General features: G+C 37.0%; 2 protein-coding genes across 6 annotated transcripts in view; one reads left to right on the top strand and one right to left on the bottom strand.

The window, feature by feature from the left end:
* The window catches only part of F8 (coagulation factor VIII), a 98,356-nt gene extending 91,449 nt beyond the window's left edge, over positions 1 to 6,907 (bottom strand). For all 5 annotated transcript variants that reach the window (XR_011705694.1, XR_011705693.1, XM_071606536.1 and 2 more), the window contains exon 1: positions 6,558 to 6,907. Coding sequence is in view for 3 of the 5 variants with exons in the window: in XM_071606536.1 (XP_071462637.1) it covers positions 6,558 to 6,703 (146 nt within the window). In the remaining 2 variants the exon portion in view is untranslated. The remainder of the gene's footprint in view (positions 1 to 6,557) is intronic.
* A 2,341-nt stretch (positions 6,908 to 9,248) lies between these two features.
* On the top strand, positions 9,249 to 22,992 carry Fundc2 (FUN14 domain containing 2). The gene is made up of 5 exons (XM_027923011.2): positions 9,249 to 9,418; positions 12,448 to 12,598; positions 15,993 to 16,068; positions 20,973 to 21,104; positions 22,493 to 22,992. The coding sequence occupies exons 1-5, from the start codon at positions 9,289 to 9,291 to the stop codon at positions 22,568 to 22,570; spliced, it is 567 nt and encodes a 188-aa protein (XP_027778812.1). The 5' UTR covers positions 9,249 to 9,288; the 3' UTR covers positions 22,571 to 22,992.
* The last annotated feature ends 2,792 nt before the right edge of the window (positions 22,993 to 25,784 follow it).

Here is a 25,784-nt window from a genome sequence, read left to right on the forward strand (position 1 = left end):
CAAAAGCGATAAAATCACTTAAGAAGGCATACAAATTGTGAATATTTGAACAATGTTGCCTGGAAATGTTTTCATCTGGTTTACTTTCAGATAATTCACTGCCAGCTATAAATTTGTGAAGATGCTGTCACAAAAGCTTAGCAGATATGATTAACAGAAACCTGCTAAGAGATACTGAAAACTTAAATGTTTTATATAAAAAGGGTGAATGTGACTCTGTAAGATCTGTATCATGAGCTACACAGTCACCTTCCCATCATACAAACCTGGAGGAGATGCTGTGGTAAGTAGAAAGATGCAGCTAGGCATACACCCCAACAGAACCAACCAGAAGGTCCCCAGGGTTGCAGCCCCCGCCATACTCTGATAAGGAGACATTATTTTTGCACTAGTTTGGAGAAAAATTGCATCACACTGCAGACAGCAGATCTTGCTACATGTATCTGCAAGAGTCATGCCCAATGGGAACTGTAGGGAATCCCTGAAAACACAGGGACAGACACAGACAGCACCTTGCAGAGGGAGGCTCTCTGACTCCCAGATGATGTCAAAGTTGAAGCAGAAAGGACTAACCCAACAAATGAAGCAGATTTCCTTCTAAGAAAGGTAACATCCAGAAGAGATCTCTCCAACCGTGAGCAGGACAGCCTCCACACACATAAAGCAAAAACTGCTGCAAGCACAATCCATAGTCAGGCAAGAAGCCCTTCACACCCCTTCCTGGGATCTAGCAGCAAACTGGCTGGAAAAGCTCCTTGGGGATGCTCGGTTTTCACAGACCTCTCTCAAGGGGACCAGCTAACAGGAATGGGGCAAAGGTGGTGCAGACTTCATGCTTACTTCTCTTCTCTCCCACGTTTTACTCCATTCTGGAGTTTGCAGGACACCCAAGAAAGCATGTTGCTTGGGGAGCCCTTCTGCCAACTCAAGGCCATGACAAATGACTTCCTGTACTGATTTTCTCCTATCTTAAGGGAGCAACACATTTCAAGGTAACTTAAGAAATATACATTCAAAGGAAAATGCAGACCATCTGCAGAAGGAGAAACAGAAACCTCTTGGTGTAGGCTGTTAATATTTATGAAGGAACAGAAGGAACTAGAGATGGAGCCAGGATGGAGTTACACAATTTCACTCCAGTTTTTCTAGCGCTTGCATATTGCCCTCATGTTACATTTTGTAGGCAAGGGCATGGCCTTTTTTTTTTTTTCATTTTAAAGGTTCTTGTGCATTTCTTGCATTCCAATAGCTAGGCCGCTTCTCTTTGGAGAGAAGGTCTGTCTTTTTCTGTATCCACAAATTCCTATATCAACAGGACAACAATATACAGCTTCCCAGCCTAAGACCTTTTCCATTAGAAAATATTTTCCACTGAATCAGAAATACGTGATTTATTTGCGTGTCTCAGTTTCAGAGTAATCTGCACAGTAAATGATTAAAACATTCCAGGATTCACAGGTTTTGCTCCTTCCTAACTTGTGTGAGCTTTTTGTTTGTGAGTTTCCCTTGGGATTCAATATATAAATTCTGCCAAATATATTTAGCAACAATTGTCCCTGACATGAACTGTTTTTTCACATTTTATCTAAAACTGATCGGAAAACCTATTATTTTCCTTGACCCTTGCTTAGAAGAAGCTCAGCAGCTGCAGGAACAGATAATATAAAATTGAATTACCCCAGCTGTTTATTTCAAACCTTGGCAGAAGTTTTCAGGATGTGTCCAGAGTCAGCTTATCCTGTTAATCAGTATCAAAATAATCAAGATCATAAACTAGTATTATTGAAATAAAAATTTGATCAACTTTTTCTTGGTAAATACATGTGACTGCCTACACAACAACAGAAAGTTAGGTAACAAATGAGTTTACTCCATTAAATTCCTCACACATTCCACAAAATTTAACTCAACGTGGGTCAAAGACTTTAATATAGGAGCTAAAAACATAAAACTCTTACAAAATGTAAGTGAAATATTTGTGACCTTAACTTTGACATTGATTTCTTACATATGACACCAAAAGTACAAGCAACCAAAGGGAAAAATATATAAATTTGACTTCATCACAGTGAAAAACTTTGGTTTCAAAGGATAATATTAGGACAGTGAAAAGACTACTCACTGAATGGGGAAAATATTTCCATATCATAATCTGATGAAGGTGTAATATATCAAGAATATCGAAAAACAACAAATAAAATGAAAAAAATATATATAAAGAACTTTTACAAGTCAATCCTAAAAGACAAATAATCTAATTAAAAGATAAGCAAAGGAGTGAATAGACATTTCTGCAAAGAAGGTACACAAATGGTCAATATATACATTAAAATATTTGATATCATTAATCAGATAAATCTAAATCCAAACCATTTTATCCCCTTTAGGTTAGCTAAAATAAAAATAACAGCAATGATTATTGGTGAAGATGTTGAGAAACTGATACCTTTATCCACTACTAGTAGGAATGTAAAATGGTGCAGCTGTTTTGCAAAACAGTTGGGTAATTCCTGACAATTAAATAAAGAAATACCATTTGACCTAAAAACTCTACTATTAAAGAATATGCCTAATAGAAATGAAAACATATGTTCATGTAAAGATTTGTATATGAATGTCTGTACTAGTATTCTTCATAATGGCCAAAAATGTCCATCAAGACATAAATGCAGTCTTATTAAGCCAAAAAAAAGGGCTGAAAAAGGAATATATACAGACTCAGTCTGTTTTATTTTGTTCAATAATAAATAGTGAGATTTCTTATGCAAAAAGTGAACATTTCAAGAGCTAATATAGTTGACACATTCACTTTTTGCATTAAGAAATTAATGTGTGAGGGGGCTGGGGTTGTGGCTCAGCAGTAGAGAACCCACCTAGCACATGCATGGCCCTGGGTTCAATCCTTAGCACCACATAAAAATAAACAAATAAAATAAAGGTATTGTGTCCAACTACAACTAAAAAATAAATATTTTTTTAAAAAGAAATTAATGTGTGAACATTGCATAGGTACATGCCAATAAGACAACACAGATAATGAATCAATAATTTCTTTGCTCAGTCAAGATAAAAAGAACATGATTATTACTCAAACTAGTGGAATTTCAGAAAAAGATGTATAGTTTTAAATGCCCTCAGCATCAGAAACAAAGGAACAATAAAAGAGAAAATAACATATTACTTTGTGGTGCTGAGAATTGAGCCCAGTGTTTTACGTATGCTAGGTGAACACTCTACCTCTTGAGCCACAACCCCAGTCCCAGCAATTATTATTTTAAATAGCAACATATTAAGAGTATTTCAAGGGAAACCCTGGGACACACAGGAATGCTGTGTTTATTGTTATCTAATGTTTTTCATGTTTTCTAATAAATTCTATCAGATAAGATCATGAAATAATTGGTTATAAACATTAGAAAGATCTAAAATCTGTCTCATTTTATTAATGATATGATTGAATACCCACAAATATTAGGCTAAAATTATTATGATTAATATGGTATTGGAACTAGGACAAGATGAATATGCACAAAGTAATAGCTTTTCTCTATTTTAGTACTAAGCACTTACAAATGAAAACTGGGGGTTCAACCCAATATTAAAATGGGCTTCACACATCCTAGGCAAGTGCTTTACCACTGAACTACATCCCTAGTCTTTTTTATTTTGAGACAGTCTTAGTAAATTGCCTAGGCTGGCCTTGAACTTGTGATCCTCCTGCCTCAGTCACCCAAGTAAGTGGGATTATAGGAGAAAACCATTTTATTAACAATAGCAACAGATTTATAAATGCATAGGCATGATGCAATAACAAAATTACTTAAATATATTAATAAAGTTAATGTGAAAATTTAATGAAATTTCAGTTAGAATCACAACAGCTCTTGGGTCTTTTTAATCTGATAAATAAGTTAATTTTTTTGTTCTAATGATTGAACCCAGGGGTACTCTACCACTGAAGAACACACCCAGACCTTTCTATTTTTATTTTGAGACAGGGTCTCACTAACTTGCTGAGGCTGATCTTGAACTTGCAATCCTCCTTCCTCAACCTTCCTAATCTCTGGTACTACAGGTGTGTGCCAGTGGGCTGACTGTGAAAGCAATCTGCACTGTTTATTTTGTACTTTTCTTAGTTATTCTTAGGCATTTTATTTTTCCACAAAAAAAAAAAAGCTTTAAGATATTTACCTGGCACAGTGGCACATGCCTGTAATCCCTGAATCAATGAATAAATAAATAAGTAAATAATAAAGGTTGCTTTTACCAGATATCAGGATATATTAGAGGTCCACTATAATCACCTCTATATGGTAGTGGTGTAGCAAGATGATAGTAGGTCAATGAAATAGCATAATAAATCCAAAAACACACATTGCTATGTGAGAATTTTTATAAGATCAATGTGTTATTTCAAATTAATGGTAAAGCTGAATTATTTTATAAATGATGCCATCACAATAGGTCATTGATATGGATAAAATAAAGCTATACAGATGCCTCTCTTATTCCCTATAGATAACATAGCATAGCAAATGAGTTGTAAAAAGCAAAACAGTAAAAATCTTGTAAGAAAATCTGGGAGAATACATTTGCAACACTGAAGTGTGGAAGACATTTTTAAACAGCCAACTTTGAAGATATGAAAGAAAATATATAGTTGACTATAAAAATTAAAGCCATTTTGGCAAAATTATAACGAAGGGCAATAGACAAATAATAGATCTTGGGAAATTGCAATAATCATGAAGCAAATTAAAACTTGAAATAATAAGAGGGGTCTTGTAATTAATTAAAAAATTAAAGAGCCCAAAGAAAAAAATAATAAACAAGTTCCATTTTAGAAGTTGCTTAAGCTCAGTAGAAATAAAAATAATTCAATTAAAGTAATGTTGCAGGGCTGGGGATGTGGCTCAAGCAGTAGCGCGCTTGCCTGGCATGTGCGTGGCGCTGGGTTCGATCCTCAGCACCACATACAAATAAAGATGTTGTGTCCGCCGAAAACTAAACAATAAATATTAAAAAATTCTCTCTCGCTCGCTTTAAAAAAAAAAGTAATGTTGCAGCATCACTCTACATATGGTAGTGAGTGCAAAGATATAGTGCAAAGTGAGTGGAAAGGTGTGTATAAGTTCACACTTATATAAAACAAACTGGAAAAGAAAACCCTGGTGGGTAGGTGTGTATTATCATCTTGGGATGCCTGATTGGGATAGGCAAGAAGGGGTGTGTGTAAGGAGAATGCGGAAAATCAAACAAAGATGATAATTTAGAGCTGGGGCTATAGCTCAGTTGGTAGAGTGCTTGCCTCGCCTGCACAAGGCCCTGGGTTCAATCCTCAGCACCACCAAAAAGAAAGATGATAATGTATAACATGACTACATTTAGTATTTACATTAGCATAAATTATGTATTGTGTTTAAATCCTTATAGTACACATTTAAGGAAAAAACACAAAATTTAAAATAAATAATTCCAGCATTCCACTCAATAAAGCAAAAGTAAAACAACAAAACAAAGCCAATGAAATTGGAAAAAAGGAATGAGCTACATAAAGAAAAAAAGAATTGATAAATCAACCCAAAAGATTGTTCTTGGCAAGACCAATAAAATCAAGAAAATTCTGGAAGAATTTTGAAGACAGAATGAGAATAAACATCATAAGGAAATGAAAAGGTAATATTACAGACACAGAATAGGTCAACCAAAATCACAGAGACTGATGGGCCTGGTGGTCCATGCCCATAATCCCAGCAATTTGGGAGGCTGAGGCAGGAGGATCTATGTTCAAAGGCAGCCCCAGCAACTTAGTAAATCTCTAAGCAACTTAGCAAGATACTTTCTCAAAATAAAATCATGGCTAATATTAAAAAGGGTGAAGATGTAACTCAGTGATAAAGTGCCCCTGGGTTTAATCCCTACGACCTAAAATAAAAAATCACAGAGACTGTTATGTAACTCAATGCCAATACATTATCAAATCTGGGGATAATAAATTGCTTTCTATTATTTCTAAAACATATATAACCAAAACTGACTGGAGAAGAGGTAGAAAAATGTGAATGAACCAATGACTGCATGTAATACTGTAAAGATCATCTACTTTCCTCAGAGTAAATGAGTAAATGCTCCAGAACCTCCAAAAGAGGAAAAGCTTCTGAAATCACAGCTAATATTACGAAAAAGCATATCACATACACACATCAGAGAACTGGAAATTAAACTCAGTTCAGTTGATTGGATCTCATTGTCCTGGTTTTGCCTATGAAAGTTTGGGGTAGGTCAAGGAAAGTTTGGTTCTTTTTCCTTTGCTGCTTGTCTCTCTACCACACTCTGTACATTTCAGAGTTGCAGAATGTGACAGAGATGCAATGGGCAAAACAGAACAAAACATCAAGTAATAGGTTAGATGTCTGAAAAGAAATGACACCTTACCTGGAAATGTTTTTTATCAGGGTTTAACTAAGCATTATAGCCATCCTAACTTGAGGTCAGCAACTTTCTCCAACCAGAATCACATCCCCATAATGCTGTAGGAATATAGGTATAGCCTTTACCTTGTGTCAACATGCAGCTCACTGAGCAGGTCACTTTTCATATAGTCCCAGGAGAGTTCCACAGCACCCAGGTAATATCTTCGGATGGCACTAAAGCTGAATTGTAAAAGGCACAGAAAGAAGCAGCTAGAGAGTTCTATTTGCATGGCTCTTATTGCTAGAAAATGTTCAACAGCAGAAATAAAAGTCTAACTGTTCTCTAAAATATCTTTAGCTCCCAGGAGAAAGAAGGTAAATTTTCTATGATTTTGTGAAAAGTCCCAAATGTTTTGAAGAGAAATGTAGGGGACTTCATCTGCTGGATGTGACAGCAGCATGAACAGTAAGCAGTACCAGACAGAATTGCTTCCTTTTGGGCATTGGGAAGCAGCCACAGGAAAAACTGGAGTAGGAAAAGGGTGCATGAGCTAATGCTTAACCCATTCACTTCTGAAGGCAGTAGAGGCATGAAATGTCTACTGTAAATTAGAATTTTGGAGGAAAGGAAAAGAAGGAGGGAGGTCACAGTGAAGAGGTGCTTTAATATCTACTAATTTTCCTGGTCTACTCTGACTGTGTTCCTTAGGGGCAGCAACAAGAGAAGTTTCAGGATGTGAAAGGTTCTCGACTCTCATATTAGTTACTCTGCTTCCACCCTTGGGTCTTGTGTAACTCCCACAATGTGATTTTGTGTGTGTGTGTGTGTGTGTGTGTGTGTACTGGGGACTGAACCAGGGACAGTTTAGCACTGACCTACATCCCCAGGGTTTTTGTTTTTAATTTTGAGGCAGAGTCTTGCTAAATTGCTTAGGGCCTTGCTAAGTTGCTGAGGCTGGTTTTGAACTTGCAATATTCCTGCCTCAGCCTCCCAAGCTGATTACAGATGTGCACCACTGTGTACAACACAAGTGACTTTAAAACTATGAAGTGGGTCATGTGAATTCTGTGCTGAGAATCCTCCAATGGCTTCTTACCTTCTTAGGTAAAATCCTGTAACTTGGACTGGGATTGTGGCTTAGTGGTAGAGCGCTCACCTAGCACAAGAGGGGCCCAGGTTCAACCCTCAGCACCACATAAAAATAAAGGTATTGTGTTGTGTTCATCTACACCTAAAAATGAGTATTTAAAAAATTGTATAACTTTACCATGGCCTAAAGCATCTCACATTGTCTGCATGTTGCTTTTATGTACTTTTTTTTTAAATCTGAGCTTGCTCTTGCTATGCTGTCCTCCTTGCTTTTTCCTAGAGGCATGAAATGTCTCATGGCCTACAGTATAGTATTTCCTTTACATTAAACACCTTTCTCTGTATCTTCATGTGATTCCATTCCTATATTTCCTTTGAGTTTTGGCTCAAATTTTGTCTGTGAGGTTTGAAATGGGACCATCAAAATTACATGGTTGAGATGTTCACTGTTATTGAATAAGTCTGTCAGCTTCATTTTTCTTAAAAGTATTCATGAGTATGTGTCATTGATTTTGTTTATTTATTATGTGGTCTTGTTATCTGATGTATTTGTTTGGTTCAGGTATAGGATATATCTCCTTACTTCAAAATGTAGCTATGCTGAGGTCAAACAGAGAGTGTACTCAGGTTAATATGTATTAGAGGGATTGAGTGCCTTCCTAAATGTCTCAAAGTGCAGGAGCTAAGGTAAAGAAACTTTATCAGCTATAAAAAATGTTATCATTTAGTCCACTTCTGCATGAATGAGAATGCTTATTGAGTAATTGTTGAGCTTTTGTCTAGCGTGCAAAACAAGTAGCGAGAAAAATCTGTTTGATAGACATTTGGTGAGACCTCCCATTTCCAGGAACCGGCATGCAAAGATAATAGCTGGCAGGTAGTATATGCAGGAAATCGATGTAAGTAATTTCTAACATATCTGCTATTCTTGTGTTCATTTCTGGGGCAGTGCAACCAAGCAGAAAGGGGTTCGGGAACTTGGTCGTGGTCACACAGTTTTTAAGCTGTAGTATTGAAATATATATAATTGAGCTCTAGAAATCATGCTCCTAATTAGTGTGGTAAAGTTTTCTGCCCCAGAAATGAATAAACCCTGTTGGTGTCATCTGAGGGTCACAGTTTAATGGGAACGACAAAAAAAGTAGACATGTACTCACAATATAGGGTGTGCCAGGTGTTTAGCACTTACTGATTTCATCCTCAGATAACATCGTCAAACGGGTACACCTAAACAACTGAGGCAGAGGGAGGTTAAAGTGTTTTCTTAATGCCAATACCCATTTGTCCTAAACAGAGATTGTTGTACGCAGCGGGTGCACAGCAAAGAAAAATAGAACGAGACAATAAGTAGTAGTTAAGACACATAAGTATGTTGTGATTGGAATGTTTTAAATGTGTAAATTGTGTTTTCCACCTTGAAACAGTTGTGGGCATATCTGAGGAGATGATATATCGAGCAGATATGTGGTCAGTGATTACAAACTAGACGAGCACGGCTTTAGGTGAAAAAAAATTGGGGGGCGGGGGTACTGGGAATTGAACCCAAAGTGCTTTACCACAGAGCCACATCCCCAGCCTTTTTTATAACCACGTCCAGTTTCGGGTGAAATATTCTTATTAGGGAAGGGTAGCGTGGTGGTTACCAGAGCAAGAGTATCTGCGCAAGTCATTTGGGCGGGGCTATGGGGCTTGTGACGCCGACCGCAGAGCCTTGTGACGCAGCTGTTAAGGGGGCGGGCAGGTGCTGCCGCGCCTAGCCCGCCCTCTTCCGCTGCCGCCGTGGGAATGGAAACATCTGCCCCACGTGCCGGAAGCTTGCTAACCACACCAGCGCGGTACTCCGTGTCCTGCCGCCCCGATCCTCTGCGAGTGGCCTCGCGAGAAGTGCTCGCCGAAATGGCTGCGTCCAGTCAAGGTAAGGGCTGGAGCGCGCGCGAGCTGCGCCGAGGGGAGCCGCCTTCCAGGGCTCGGGAAGTGGGAGGGCTCCGCGCCTGCCAGTCCGTGACGAGCTCCCCAGGGGACCCTAGTGGCAAGGGGAAGGATAAGGCGCCATGACCCTCCCCTGGCCCAGTCACTCCAAAGTCCGGCCAAGGTCACGCGCTGGGCTGGGGCTGAACTGCCTGGGATGTTGTTTTCGTGGCGAGCTCATGCAGGCTTCCGGTACCGCTCCCAACTGCTGAGTCCTGGAGACATTCCGTCCCTGTTGTCGGAAGCGTTCCATTCCCTCGAGAATAGCCTCTTTGTCCCTTTGGACGTTCATATTAAATGTTGGGCGGGTGTCATTCTCATTCTGGGCTCCCCATCTGCGTTATTTATGGTTTTTCAAAAAAGAACCACATATGACATATTACTTTCAAATACTCCATTTAGTCAATTTACTAACAGGGACCTGACCTTAACATGATTTGCAGTAACAGGGCTTGGTGGTGCGCGACTATAATCCCAGGGACTCGGGACACTGAAGCAGGAGCATTGCAGGTTCAAAGCCAGCCTCACAATTTAGCAAGACCGTGTTTCTTAGGAAAAAGAAATTGGGGATACTGTATTAAAATGAAAGTACTCAAACCTCATCATCTCATTATTTACCATATTTTACAGTTATCTATGCCCCTTCAGTAATTTACATCTATTTTATATGTGCATTTCTTCCCAGTACTGGTTTCAGTGATGTCACAATTTATGCTCAACAAATGCACCATAGAAATTGGTATGTACTATAAATGAATTCCTACCCAAAGCCAATAATTAAGCATTTTTCAACACCACTTAATTTAGGTGACTCCAAGCAATTGGAATATACAATCTAACCATTGTTGTCTTGCAAAACAAACTGCAGGCACTCACTTAAAATGTACACCTTGATCAGATAATGCTACTTAGGGATGCTTTTGTGAATTTTTTTTGTGTGTGAGATTTTTAAAAGGGGGATACTGGGAATTGAACTCAGGGACACTCAACCACTGGGCCACATACCCAGCCATATTTTGTATGTTATTTACAGACAGAGTCTCACTAAGTTGTTTAGTACCTTCCTGAGTTGCTGAGGCTCACTTTGAACTCGTGATCGTCCTGCCTCAAGCCTCCTGAGCCACTGAGATTACAGACATGTGCCACCACACCTAAAGTGAAAAATTTTGAGGTTCACACACATTACAGTCTTTGTCATGCTGATGATCACATGATAATAAACATGGCTACTATTTGATGAATAGCCATGTTTCATGAATGACTAAAAGAAATTAGATAAAACCCACAGTTCCCTAATTTAATCCCCCCCATTTTTAAACATTTTTAAAAAAAATTTCCCTGATTAAAATCAAAGAGTTTTGTGAATTATAACAAGTTGATTTTAGTTTGGGAAGAGTTATATACAAAACTAGAAGACAAGAAATTAAAAAAAGATTTTTTTAGTTTTAGATGGACGTGATACCTTTATTTATTTATTTTAATATATATGTTTTAGTTGTATTTGGACACAATACCTTTATTTATTTATTTTTATGTGGTGCTGAGGATCAAACCCAGGGCCTCACACATGCTACATGAGCGCTCTACCACTGAACCACAACCCCAGCCCCTTTATCCCCCTTTTAACTAGAACTAATTATTGACCTTAGGAGCTTGGTAAAAACACATTGTAAGAAAACCTCAAAACTCATTCATTTTCACTGATCATTTCTTCTTAAACAGTAATGTTTTCTTGTTATATTACACAAATTTAATTACTGTTAAAATCTTACAGGATCTGCTTCTTCACTCATCCATATTATGGCTCTGCTAAATTGTGATATACAGTCTATCCTAAATTATTTTTTTTTCACTACTGAAAATAAAACCAAAGGATAACCTACCACTGACCAACATCACTACCCTTTTTACTTTTTATTTTCAGACAGGTCTCCCTAACTTGATGAAGCTGGCCTTGAACTTCTAATCTGCCTACCTCACTCTCCCAAATTGTTGGAATTACAGGCATGTGCCACTATGCCCAGCCTTCAATTAGTTCTTGAATTTTTATTTTATATATGGTACAAACTACAACTTAAAATCCTTTTGGTTTTTAAATATTAATATTTACTAGGTCTAACACAATTTGTTAAGAAAACTCACTCTATCCCATTGACTTACCTTGGTTCTTTGTTACTAAAAATCATATGACAGAATGTGTGAATCTATTTCTGGATGTGGTGTTCTCTTTCACTGGTATATTTGTGTATCCTTAGATCAGTTCAACAGGGTATTGAATACTACACTTTTATAAATCTTGAAATTGGGTAGTTGTAAATTGTAGTGCGCCCTTACAATAAGTTTTGAAATTCCTTAAATTTTCTTCTTTTCAGGTTCCATGGTGGCATAGGCCAGTAATCCCAGCTAGTCAAAAAGTTGAGGCAGGAGTCTCACAAGTTTAAGAGCACTTAGCAACAAACTTTCCTAGCTAAAATATCAGACCTCACAAAACAAGAGACAAGTCTTAATGGCATGGCTGAAAGTCTGACCCATAGAATCTGAGAGCATAATAAATGGTTATAGTTCTGTGTGTGTTTTGTTTGTTTTCTTTTGTATCAGGGATTGACCTCAGGAGGTTTAACCACTGAGCCACATCCCTACCTTTTTAATTTTCATTTTTAAAATTTGACACAAAGCCTTGCTAAATTGCTTACTTCCCCCCTAAGTTTTTGAGCCTGACTTTGAATTTGCGATCCTCCTGTCTGAGCCTCCCAAGCTGCTGGGATTACAGGAATGCACTACTATGCCCAGTTTATGGTAATTTATTGTACAGCCATAGTAACCAAAATACTATTCTGTCCTTGTGCACTTTCATATAAATTTTTGAACCAGTTTATCAGTTACAAAAACAAAACAAAGATCTCTTAATCTAGTTTAAAATGGTAGTGATTCACTTTAAAATGAATATTTTCTTATTTTGTATGTTAATTCTTGTAGGTAGCTTTGAGGGAAATTTTGAGTCGCTGGACCTTGCAGAATTTGCTAAAAAGCAACCATGGTGGCGCAAACTGTTTGGGCAGGAATCTGGGCCTTCAGCTGAAAAGTATAGCGTGGCAACCCAGCTGTTAATTGGAGGTGTCACTGGATGGTAAGTGATGTGAAAGATATCCAGTGTCTTTTGTGCATGATTTAGTATTGCAGTTATAGGAACCATCTTCTCTAATTAATGAAAGCACATTTGACTTTGGCAAAATTGGTCAGCCTCTGAAATTTTACAGAAACTGAGGCTCAGAAAGATTCATTTGCCCAAGGCAATATAGCTATTGATACAACAAGGAGCTAACCATTTATTAGCTGTCAGATGATAATGTGACACAAATTATGTTTTCATTTGTCATATGTATGTATATATATGTTCTTTTACTTTTATATATGACAATATAATTATGTTATAATTTACAACCATGGAATATATCTTATTCTAGTTAGGACCCAGTTGTTTTTTTGGGGGGGTGTAATGGGGATTGAACTCATGGGCACTCAACCACTGAGCCACATTCCCAGCCCTAGTTTGTATTTTATTTAGAAACAAGGTCTCATTCAGTTACCTAGTATCTTCATGTTGCTGAGGCTGGCTTTGAACTCATGATCCTCCTGCCTCAGCCTCCTGAGCCACTGGGCTTACAGGCAAGCACCACCATGTGCCTAGCAACCACCATTCTTAAGGATGTAAATGATGGTGGGATTCACTATGGTGTGTTAATATATAAGTACATAGAAAAATTATTTTGGATTCATTCCACTGTCTGTCTTACCTTTTCTTATCCCCCTCCCTTTCGTGTTAATAGGAAATTTAGTAAGTGTATATTGAATCCTTCAATTTCAGAAACTCTTTATATTTGAAAAATCTTCTTATACAATCTAACACAACTATAGAACAGTGTACATGGTAAGCGTTCATTTTCATAAATAGGGAGTCAACTCGTATGGGGGATTAATTCCAGGATCCCTCATGGATCAAAGTCTATGGATGCTCAATTCTTTTATATAAAATGATATTCACATTTAACCTATGTACATCCTCATGTATATTTTAAATAATTTCTAAATTACTTTTATACCTGAGATAATACACATACTATATAAATAGTTGTTATTCTTTATGGTTTATGGAATAATGACAAGGAAAAAAGTATGTATATGTTCAGTACAGATTTTTTTTTCAAATATTTTCAATCCCTAAGTGGAGAACTCTTAGATATGAAAGGCTGAGTGTACCAAAGATACTTTCTTATGTTTCAGTTTTTGTTTTTCTTTGTAAATATAATATTACAGAACATTACTAGATCTTTTATTATTTTTATTTACAATCTATATTTTTAATTGACACATAGTAATTATGCATATTTATAGGATACAACTTGACATTGCAACACACATGCAATGTATAATGATTAGATCATACTAATTGGCATATCTGCTACCTCAGACATTTATCATTTTTTTGTGTTGAGAATAAGTACATCTCTAATAGCAAAAAAAGAAAAATGAGAGAGTAAACTATGTAACAACCACTCAGGTTAAAAAAAATGTGGGGCTGGGGTTGTGGCTCAGCAGTAGAGTGCTTGCCTAGCATGTGTGAGGCCCTGGGTTTGATCCTCAGCACCACATAAAAATAAATAAATAAAATAAAGGTATTATGTCCAACTACAACTAAAAAATAAATGTTTTTTAAAAATGTGGCAGCTTAAGAGGATCACAAGTTCAAAGATAACTAAAGAATAATTGTTGAGTTACTTCCTTTCTTTTCTTTTTCCCCTTTTGGTACCAGGGATTGAACTGAGGGGCACTTGACCACTGAGCCACATCCCCAGCCCTATTTTGTATTTTATTTAGACACAGGATCTCACTGAGTTGCTTAGGGCCTCGCTGTTGCTGAGGCTGGCTTTGAACTCACGATCCTCCTGTTTCATCCTCCCCAGCAGTATGTATTTTTTGGTTCTTTTTTTTTCCTTATTCAATCAGTGTTTTGTATATTCATCCATGTTGTATGTAGTTATAGTTTCTTCATTTTCATTTGTATTTATAGTTGCATTGTGTGAACATGGCATGGTATATTTATCTAGTCTATTACTGGTATTGGACTTGTTTTGACTGTTACAAGCAATGCTCATATGAACCTCAGTTAGAATGGCTGTCATCAAAAAGACAAAGTTAAAATGCTGTCTGTCCTGTAGAGAAAAGGGTACATAGTCTGTTGGTAACTGTACAGACATTATGGAAAACAGTATGGAGTATTGTGGGTACTATTCAAAAAAATAACATGATATGGAAATAGTCCAGGTACCCATCAACAGATGAATGAATAAAGAAAAGAGGGTGTATATTCACAGTGGTAGATGAATGGTAAAAAATACATTATATAAACATGATGGCTATTATTCAGCCATAAAGAATAAAATCCTGCTATTTGCCTAGAACTGGGGACATTGTGTTAAGTTTAATAAGTCAGGGCTGGGGATGTGGCTCAAGCAGTAGCGTGCTCACCTGGCATGCGTGCGGCCCGGGTTCGATCCTCAGCACCACATACAAACAAAGATGTTGTGTCCACCAATAACTAAAAAAGTTTAATAAGTCATTCACAGAAAAACAATTAGCAAATGTTTTCTCTCATAGGAGGAAACTAAAAGTCAAATAAATAAAAATAACCATACAATGGTAACCTAAAGTTGAAGAGGGAGTATTAGGGTGTGAAAAGGCAGTCAAGGAGAGTGAGGAAAAGGGAAGGACATGATGAAAACTTGATATATACATGGATGGCAGTGTAACATTGAAACCCATTAATTTATACAATTACATGTACAAACTATATGCAGGTTCTTCACGTATTAAACATAGAATAACAATATGATTCAGCAATCCCAGTACTAGTTACACATACAAAGGAAATGAAATCAGTCTGTCAGAGAGACGTTTGCACTACAGCGATCATTGTAGCACAATTCACAGTAGCTAGACAAAATCTCTGCCCCCTTGAAGCTTATGTCTTAATGAAGGTGGAGGCAGAATGATAGACAATAATAAAGAAACAAATAAAATAGTTATATTAAACTGGCAACTGGAGGTAACCACTCAGATTCGTGGACATTTCACATTCCGCATTTACAAAATAGCATTATATTTTCCCCTCCCCTTACCTACCTTTTCCTATGGTCCTCTTTCTTCTTTTCATACCATAAAAATGCTACTTATTGTCCAAATAGTCTTTTGGGACAAAATTCTATCCTTTTTACCCTGCTGTCACTCTGTCCCCAAATCTAGTCCAGCAACATTTCTCTTCTGTGTTGCTTCTGCCTCCATCTTTTTAGTCAGTCAGGATTTTATTTCTTTATGTCATGCTTCCTTTGGGACTGCCTTTCTGTAGGGGGTAGGCAGGAGGTAGATCATCTCAAGATAAGGAAAATAAGACCATGATCAGAAATGCATATTTGTGTACATCCGACAGTGTGTCTCCTCATCTGATGTTGGTTTGGTTCTTGTAGGTGCACTGGTTTCATCTTCCAGAAGGTTGGAAAATTGGCTGCAACAGCTGTGGGAGGCGGATTTTTTCTCCTTCAGGTCTGTATATATATATATGGCATATTCCTAGATGTCTGGAAATTCTGTGTATGCCCATTGAGGAATGTTGTGTGAAGGGTTGTAGTGAAGTCCTGGCTATATTATGCTAGAATAGCTTTTACACCTTATTTTTATGTAATATTTTAAATGCTAGTAACTATGTGAGTCAAATTTTATCAAGTCCTACTCACATTTTATTTCCTCATAACATAGGACAGAAGTACATATTCTTTATAGCTTCCTTAAGAATTACTGAAATATTAAATGCATGTGATTTCAAAAATACACAATGTAGCATAAGTACCCTGTGATATAATTTATTCTCATAGGGTAATATATTCAGCTTTAACATTGGGGACATTGAGCTCCCTGTTAGAGCCCACAGTTTTCAGAACCAGTGAATGTGGGTTCTCTCAGTCTAAGGAAAGAAATAGGGAATAGCTTCTCTAAAAACAACAAAAAAATCGCTATTTAATCTTGTAGTTCTATAGCATTGGTGTTCAAATTTGATTTCATATCATAATCACCTTGTAGTTAAAAAAAAATGATGCTTGTAAGTAGGTCTGATTTCATTGAAGGTTGGCATGGCCTGATAGCAGAATATTTAAAACCCGCAATATGACGCTAACGTGCATCTGTATGTGAGAACTGCTACTCTGTAGGAGCCATAACTTGTTGAACATGCAGGTATCTGAATTCACAGCCCTTTGTTTCCTCCAAGAATTGGCATCCTTAATTTTGGCAAGGTAAGTTCTGTACTACAATCATAATTGCATGGACTGGGATTGTGGCTCAGCGGTATAGCACGTGTGAGCCTTGGGTTCAATCCTCAGTACCACATAAAAATAAATAAATTAAATAAATAAATACAATAAAGGCATCGTGTCCAACTACAGTGTACTTATCTGGTTTAAAAAAAAAAAAAAAAGAATCATAATTGCAGTGAGTTTTCCAGACAGGTCAAGTGAAAATTTAATGTGTGGAAGAAGAAAGTTGGTAACTGGCTGGGGCTTGGTTGAGGTATAGTACTGCTGCGTAACATACCCCTTCAAACCTAATGGCTTCAGACAACAATCATTTTGTTATCTCTCATGGATAATGAGAAGTCAGGAGTTTGGCAAGGGTTAAGGTGAGTGCTGTGGCTCAGGATCTCATATGGTTGGCATGGCAATCATGGCAAATCGTGGCTAGAATCAGATGAGTAGAGGGCTGGGGAAGGTCTGGGCTGGCTGAGCCTCTGTGTCTGTCTCTTTTTTTTTCATTCTAGTACATCCTGTGATTTGGTTTTATTTCTAGATATCTTATAGCTCTAGTCATTCTTGTATATGATAAAAATTTTAAAATTGCATGTTCTAACTCATATGTTGAAATGCAGTTGATATTTTATGTTACCCTGATAGCCAACCACCTTGCTGATGCCTCTTATTTGATTTGTATGAGATTTTTTGAGGTTTTATGTATAAAAATATACCATCTATGAACAATGATATTTTTACTTGATAGTATTTGTGAATTTAATTGCTTCTTGTTTTTTCACCAAGCTAAAAATTGTTTCAGTTACTTCTTGCAGCTTTCCAGCCAGATTTCAGTCAATACACAGCAACAATACCCATGACTGATTAATGTGCCACTTATCAACATATCCAATTTCCTGTTTGCCCTGGTGGACTGGACTTCAGTGTTTCTCCTTTGCAGTGAGGATCATGATGCTTTGTCAGTAGAGGTGCTTCTTTTCCCAGTTTTGTTTTTTAAAATCCTTCAGTGCATTATACAGTTGTGCAAGTTGAGAGCACAGAGACATCTCATAGTCGTGGCTTGGTCTTGTGGGACACTTCACCTACCTCCATTAACTCTTTTACATTTTTGTTAAAAAAAATCATTGTTTATTTGTGTAGTCTGTTTCTATGCATTTTATTCTAGTCCATTGATCTGTATGTGTCTCTCTTCTTCAGTACCATACTATGTCTTGACTGCTGTAATATTATAGCAAATATTAAAATCAGGTAGTATGATTTTTCCAGTTCTGCTCTTTTTCAAAATTATTTGGGTGATTCTAGTTCCTTTCCTTTCCATATAAATTTTAGAACCTGCTTTATATCTATAAAAATCCTACTGGTAATTTGTTTCACATACACAGCATGCCTTTCCATGTATTTGGATTGTCTTTGAGTTCTTTCTTTGCATTTTGTGTTTTTCAGCATATAGACCCTGTACATTTTTGCTGGATTTATGTGTAGTATTTAATATTTTTGCAGCTACTGTACATCATTTTAAAATTTCCATTTCCAGTTCAAATTGCTATCATAGGGAAATTCAGTTGCTTTTGTATATTGATCTTGTATCCTGTGACCTCGCTAAACTCACTTTTTTAACTTGAGGAATTTCTGGGTTTTTGTTGAATTCTTTGAGGTTTTTTGTTGAATTCTTTGAGATCCCCTGTGTAGACAAAGATATCTCTACACAGGGATATTGTGGCTTCTACCTTTTCAATCTGGATGCCTTCCTACTTTTTCTTGTCTATTGCATTGAGTATGACTTCACTTCTGGCATGATGCTGAGTAGAAATGGAGAGATGGACCCTTTGCCTTGCCTCAGCATTCATTATTTAACATTTTTTACAATGTTAGCTGTAGAGGTTTTGTAGATGTTTTTTATCCAGTTAAAGAAGTTTCCCTCTATTTCTACTTTCACTGAGAGTTTTATCATTAATGTGTATTGAATTTTGTCAGATGTTTTCATGTCTTCAAGGAGAGGCCAGATGGGACTGCAGACAAAACAGGAAACATAACAAATTTGGTGGTACTTTGAATTCTGGTCTTCTCCAATCTGTGTGCTGCTCTTTTCTTGTTATAGTCCTCAAATAGCTATTCTATGTATTCTGTTGGTGTAATAAGAGGATTCTGTGGGAGGAACTGGGTGAAATGAACTGGAGCCTTCATTTAGCATACAATTTTTGATATTCAACTCTGTTGCTACTATAAGTAGCTTTATTCTTTTTAGTACTAAGTAATATTTATTGTATAAACATGACATAATTTGTTTATCCTTTCACCTACTGATAGATTTGTGAGTTATTTCCAGTTATGCTTATAACAAGTAAACCTACCATAATATAAATAACAGCATATGGAGATTCAGTGTTGGTAGATAATGCCAAGTTATTCTCTTAAAAGTGTCCACTGAGGGGCTGGGGCTGTAGCTTAGTGGTAGAGCACTTGCCTAGCATGTGTGAGGCTGGGTTTGATCCTCAGCACCATATGAAACTAAACAAATAAGGCATTCTGTCCATCTACAACACCAAAAAATATTTTTAAAGTCTCCAGTGAACACCCTCAGAACATAATAGCAGTGTCTGCTTTTCCACATCCTCACTAACACAGGATATTTTCAATCTTATAATTTTCTCCAATCTGATAAAAATTGTAAGTAGCTCACCAGGCACTGTGGCACATGCCTGCAATCACAACAGCTCAGGAGGTTGAGACAGGAGATCCACAAGTTCAAAGCCAACCTCAGCAATTTAGTGAGACTCTGTCTCAAAAAATGAAAAGGGCTTGCAATGTGGCTCAGTGGTAAAGTGCTCCCGGGTTCAATCCCTGGTAAGCCATACCCCCTGCAAAATTATAGGTGGCTGACTTGTTATTTTAATTTTAATTTCCTTCATTATTTGTGAAGTTGAATTTTTTCCTTTTTTGCCATCTTATTTTGTGAATTATCTTTGTGGATTTTTCAAGTGTTTTTTTTTTAACTAATCTCTAAAAGAATATTTTATGAGTATTAATGTTTTGTGATAGTGCATATATTTTCTCCAGCCTGTTTGGGTGACTAGGTTGGCTGGTGGTATCATTAAATAGGGATGAGAAGAAAATAAGCAGCTGGAGGAAACATTAGAAGGGTGAAGAGTTTCAGTTTTAGATGACATATAAAAAATTTGATAAACAGAAATGATATTGTTGGGGATAGCTACAGTCATTGTCTTCATTCCTTGAAAGAAACTAACCCATCAGACAACTACATAGTTGAATTAATTTTATCCTATTTACAATTCTTTGATAAAATTGTGGGGCTGGGGTTGTGGCTCAGTGGTAGCACACTCGCCTCACATGTGAGAGACCCTGGGTTCGATTCTCAGCACCACATAAAAATAAATAAACAAAATAAAGATATTGTGTCAATGTATAAATTAAAAAAAAATATTTAAAAAAAAATTGTTTTCACTAAATAGGAGACCAAGAGGAAAGAGGAAGGGAGATCAAGGAGAGGCACTAGGGAATAAAACTTACTAAATTATATTATTATATTCTGTGCATATATGAATGTGTAACAATGAACCCCACTTTTATGTATAGCATACCAATAAAAAATTTTTAAGAGTTGTTTTCACACACCTGTCAACATTGATTTTCATTTTTTCATCTTAGTTTTTAAGCTAACTTAAAACTGTGTAAAGGGACAAGAATATAAGTTAAAAAAAAAAAAATGCCAGCAGTTACTGAGGACCTATTTCTTTTTTTTGGTGGGGGAGTACTGGAGATTGAACTCAGGGGCACTCGACCAGTGAGCCACATCCTCAGCCCTATTTTGTATTTTATTTAGAGACAGGGTCTCACTGAGTTGCATAGCACCTTGCTTTTTGCTAAAGCTGGCTTTTAACTCATGATCCTACTGTCTCAGCCTCCCGAGCCTCAGGGATTACAGGCATGTGCCATTGCGTACCGGCCTATTGAGGGCCTATTTCTAGTACCAAACATAGGACATTTCATATAGGGTCGATGCTAAAGAGATGTTGAGTGAATGTCATCCCACAAATAACTTGAGCAGCTGTCTGAAAAAATGGAAAGTAATTTATTCTGAGAAAAAGGAATAACGAGCTTATGTTTGTTTTGTCATTGTTCAAACTATAGCTTGCAAACCATACTGGGTACATTAAAGTTGATTGGCAGCGAGTAGAAAAGGACATGAAAAAAGCCAAAGAACAGCTGAAGATTCGTAAGAGCAATCAAATACCAACTGAGGTCAAGAGTAAAGCTGAGGAGGTGAGAATTGTTTTGTTCAAATACAGTATACAAAGGATATAGACAGTTTTGTATGTATAAAATGGGGTAGATAGATATGCCAGTATCTCAGAGATGGATAAGGCTTAAAACTTAAAAAGAATTTGGAGTAATGAGACAAGAGCTATATTGTGTAGTTAAGCCTTAGTTGGAATATCTTCATTTCAGAGGCATTTTTTAAAGCTACATAATTGAAGTATTTGTTGACCTTTTTCAGTCAGTGAAAGTACAAAGTGATATAGATAGTACTTGTAGTTAACTCGGATGTGTAGACATGGGGGCACCACAGTGGATGTTAAAGGATGTATTTTCAGTGTGATCATTTTGAGTTACATTTATTTCCATGCCTGCTTATGTCTGAAACATCCATACTCTGCTTGTTCTACATGTAAATAGTAGGTAAGTAGCTGAGGGGTTGACAGACTTTTTCTGTAAAGGGCCAGATGGTATTTTCAGCTTTGTTGCTCATATGGTCATTGTCACAAATACTCAACTCCACTATGTAGGGTGAAAGTAGCCATAGATGATATATAAACAAGGGGATGTGGCTGTGTTGCAGTAAAACTTTATTTAAAATAGCAGAATAGATATGGACCATGGGGTGTAGTTCTCTGACCCCTGATCTACTGCAAAAAGCCAGGTTAAATTATATTGGCTAGCATTAAAGGGACAGTTGGTACTTTGACCCATAGTGGAGTGTGGCAGAGGTGGACATCTATGGGGAATCATACAACTTGTGGTCTGATTTAGGAAGCAGGGTGAAGATGATAACTTCAGTTTTTAGCAATAAGATGACTTCATTAAGAAGAGTTTTAGTTTGCTGGTGGAGTTGAAAGCAAAACTAGCAAGTTGAAGAATGAGTAGAAATAAAGTAAAAGTAGTAAATGAATGCAGTTATTTTAAATGCTTTGTTTAGGGAAATGAGATCTAGGAAGAGTTAGGCACCAGAGCAGAAATGAGGCAGGAAGACATAGGCATTGTGGCAGTGAGGGGACACCAGATGGTTTGGAAACTGGTTCAAAAAGGATAGAATGGCAGAATGATGGGGAATGCCAAGATGTGAGTCCCTTGTATGGTTGGCAGATAAAGCTACTGCATTGGAGTTCAAGAAATGATTAGGATGTATTAAGGAAAGTGGTCAGGAGATTGCTAGCACATAGACAAAGGAGCCATAAAGGGTGCCTAAGTGTATGTTCTGAGCCTCAGATGAATGGGCGCTTTTGTAGGAAGGTAGGTGAATGGTGGGAATCTTTGGCAGTTTAAGGAAATAAGGACCTCACTTGTTAATCAACAACAGTAATTGAAATGATTCCTAATATTAACATTCTTAGCATCTAACTTACTCATTGTGCCAAATCTTTTATTCACAGGTTGTGTCATTTGTGAAGAAGAATGTTCTAGTGACTGGAGGATTTTTTGGAGGCTTTTTGCTTGGCATGGCATCCTAAGGAGGACAACTTCACTTCCATTGTTCTGATTTTTTTCTAATCAGCAGCCTCTACACTCCATCATAGGACATCAAGTCTCTCCTGTTCTCCCATGCCTTCCTCCCTGTTGTGTCAAACCGGAATTGGCTTCTATAGTCATCTGTTGGTACAAGTTAATACAGGCCCTGCCTGCTGTGAGCTTGATGGTGATGGAAGAGACATTAGACATTAGCTCTCCACCCAGTATACTCCCCACTCGGTCAATCTGTAGGTCAGCAAAAATGTCCTTTCCCTTATAAAATACTTACCAGAATACATTGCAAGATCATTTGCCATGAATGGGTCCTCAAAGGTTGTCCCACACTTGATTTGGAAAAGAAGCAGATAGTTACCTCATGTGCTGCATGGGAAGGAAGTGAATACATTTGCCTTTAAGCATGAAAGATTTTGGTATCTTGGTGTGTATTTTATTTCTAGTTGGTTTTAGATTACAGAAAGAGAAGCTATTTAAACCTGTTATAATTATTCTGACAAAAATGGCAGTCTAAGAATGATAAATGACAGAAATCTGAATATGAAATGAACTTATGCTAAAGGGTATATGCTGTACTGAAGGTATTGTATTTGGTAGGAAGATCTCTTAGGGAAACCAGCTGTTAGAAATACATTGTTGGGTGGTCAGAGAAATCATTTAGGAACATTAAGATACTATTCAGGAATGTTTTCCACCGTATCAGATAATGCATTTCATGGCTATTTCCAAAGATTTGATTTATGGTAAAATGAATGATTTAGATAGGAGAAGGAAGAAGCACTTGGATTTTTATTTCATAGAAAAGGCTTTGTGCTTTGAAATGTGAAGTATTATTCCTGTGTCACAGCACTAGGGGTAGACATAGATCCTCGTTGTCAATTCTATTTCTTTATCCAGTTTGTATGAAATGCAGCATTTAATCCAGAATTTTATTTTATTTATTTATTTTTTGTTGATTTTTTAAAAATAAATGACAGTGGAATGCATTACAATTCTTATTACATGTATACAGCACAATTTTTCATATCTCTTAAACCAGAATTTTAAATAAGCAACATTTCAGACATTCAGAATTAAGAAAAATAATGATAGCACACATGAAATGAATTATTTCTGTCATCAAGTGAAGTCTGTGTCACTTGATGACACTCCTCCATTTCTCAGAATTATTCTTTAAAAATTTACACACACTTAACACATTTTGTTGTAATTCCAACTAGAATATCAGCTTTGGATGGTAAGTGAAAACTCCTTGTCCCAGGCCTTGAGAGCCCTTTCCCCATTTGTGCCCTTCAGTACCTGTCAGCATGTTCTTCTTCTCCATTGTCTTCATCTTTATGTCACAGGGCCTAGCACTTAATAAGTTCTGAGTATTTGCTGAATATATGAATTTTAACCTTCTAGAACAAAAACTTACTATTAAAGGTTAGTTTTACTCAGATGTAAATCTTAAAACTTGCAGTCAATCCATGTCAAAATGGGGATATAGCTCAGTTGGTAGAGTGCTTGCCTAGCATGTACAAGGCCCTGGGTTAAATCCTCAGCACCACTACAAAAAAAAAAGTTTGCTTTTTAACCTATCTTGAGAATGATGCATTGAATCTGAAAATTGAAACTACCAGTGGATGTGTAGAACTTTATAGAATTCACCTATTTGCATTTTCCTCATTAAATTACAGTAACATTTAAGGCAACAAAGTTATTTTGCTTGCAATATGTATGAATCATCGAATCATAATGGTATGAGCACCTCTCTGCTACATATTTTTTCCATGAACTTAAAAATTATTTTCACTTTTTATTATGGAAATTTTCAAGCACACATAAAATTAGAGAATACACTGACTTCCCCATGTATCTATCACCCATGTAAAACCACCATGAAATTTTAACTAACCAATTATTGTAAAACAAATACCAAATAATCATTTTATTGTATTTCAGTATATATTGTTAAAAGGTAAGTACTTTTTAAAATCATAAGTACAATACCTTATTATCAAGTCAAAAATCAATAATTCTCTAATGTCAAATATCTGGTTCAATATTTCCTCATCTCAAAAGTGTTTCACATTTAGTTCAAATCAAAATTTAAGGTCCATATTGCATTTGGATGGTATAAGTCTCTTTAATTTATAGGTCCTCCTTTATTTTTGCTTGGAGTGTATTTATTGCTAACAGTTCCGATAATTATATATATAAGTTCTTCCCTTATTCCCTACATCTTTTTTCTGATGCCAGGGTCTCTGGTTTTGGTATTTACCGTGAGCATTGTCTACATGTATGGCCAGATAAACTTGTTTCGGATGTGTTTGGGGTTTTGGCACCTCCTGCTGGTGGGTATGTCTGAACATTATCCGTGAATCTTCAAGTTTGTGGACCCATGTAGTGAAAACTCCTTGTCATGGGGCTTGAGAGAGCCCTTTCCCCATTTGTGCCCTTCAGCACCTCCAGCACGTTCTGCCCTCTCCCAGGTCACTACAGCTCTGCACTGCATTTTCACTACTCTGGCAGCCCTCCAACCCAATGCCCCTCCCAGGATGGGACAGGGTAGGATGAAAACTTGGGACCTGTTAGATCGGAGCTGTAACATTTGTCTCTTTGCTGAAGTTGTCCCCAGAGTCAGAGGAGTGAGGTTAGCGGTCAGGGGCACTTTCTGGCAGCTGCCTGCTTGGGCTCAAAAGGTTTGACTCTTAAGCTTCTAGTCTCCCCAAGCTCTGATTCTCTTTGCTGACCTTGAGCTCAAAGGAAACCTGCTTGAGCAACCCCACTGTTATAAGTGTTACTGGCATTCTGATGATATGGTAACAAGACTATCCTTCATTCAAATGGCCATTGTTTGCTTTGGACCTCCCACCACTCAGCTTCTGGATCTGAACAGTTACTATCTTGTGGATTCTGGAAGAAGACCAGACATATTCAAGATGGAGGAGTTTAACATAATTCTAGCTAACACTCCCTTAGGGCTGGTGCTTGTGGTTTTGAAAGGCAGAGTTCCTGTGTGGTTAACTATTAATGTGTTTTTTGTTCATTCTTTTGATCAATGTTTGCCAGAAAGATAGGCATAAAAAATGGTTGAGTTTTTATTTGCATCTTGTACTTTTTTACAGTTTGGGAAAATACCATAAGTCTCTGCTTGAAAAAATAGTATAGAGATGGATTTAGAATTTTTGAGTATCAGTGTTTTGGATGATCTGTTTC

Source organism: Marmota flaviventris, chromosome X (genome assembly GCF_047511675.1).
Source record: "Marmota flaviventris isolate mMarFla1 chromosome X, mMarFla1.hap1, whole genome shotgun sequence".
In the NCBI taxonomy this organism is placed as follows: Eukaryota; Metazoa; Chordata; class Mammalia; order Rodentia; family Sciuridae; genus Marmota; species Marmota flaviventris.

Bases quoted from the DNA above. Each gene is read 5' to 3' on its own strand.
- Fundc2 (XM_027923011.2), top strand. From the start codon at position 9,289: ATGGAAACATCTGCCCCACGTGCCGGAAGCTTGCTAACCACACCAGCG. The intron at 9,419-12,447 runs GTAAGGGCTGGA...TAATTCTTGTAG, and splicing joins AATGGCTGCGTCCAGTCAAG to GTAGCTTTGAGGGAAATTTT. The intron at 12,599-15,992 runs GTAAGTGATGTG...TGGTTCTTGTAG, and splicing joins ATTGGAGGTGTCACTGGATG to GTGCACTGGTTTCATCTTCC.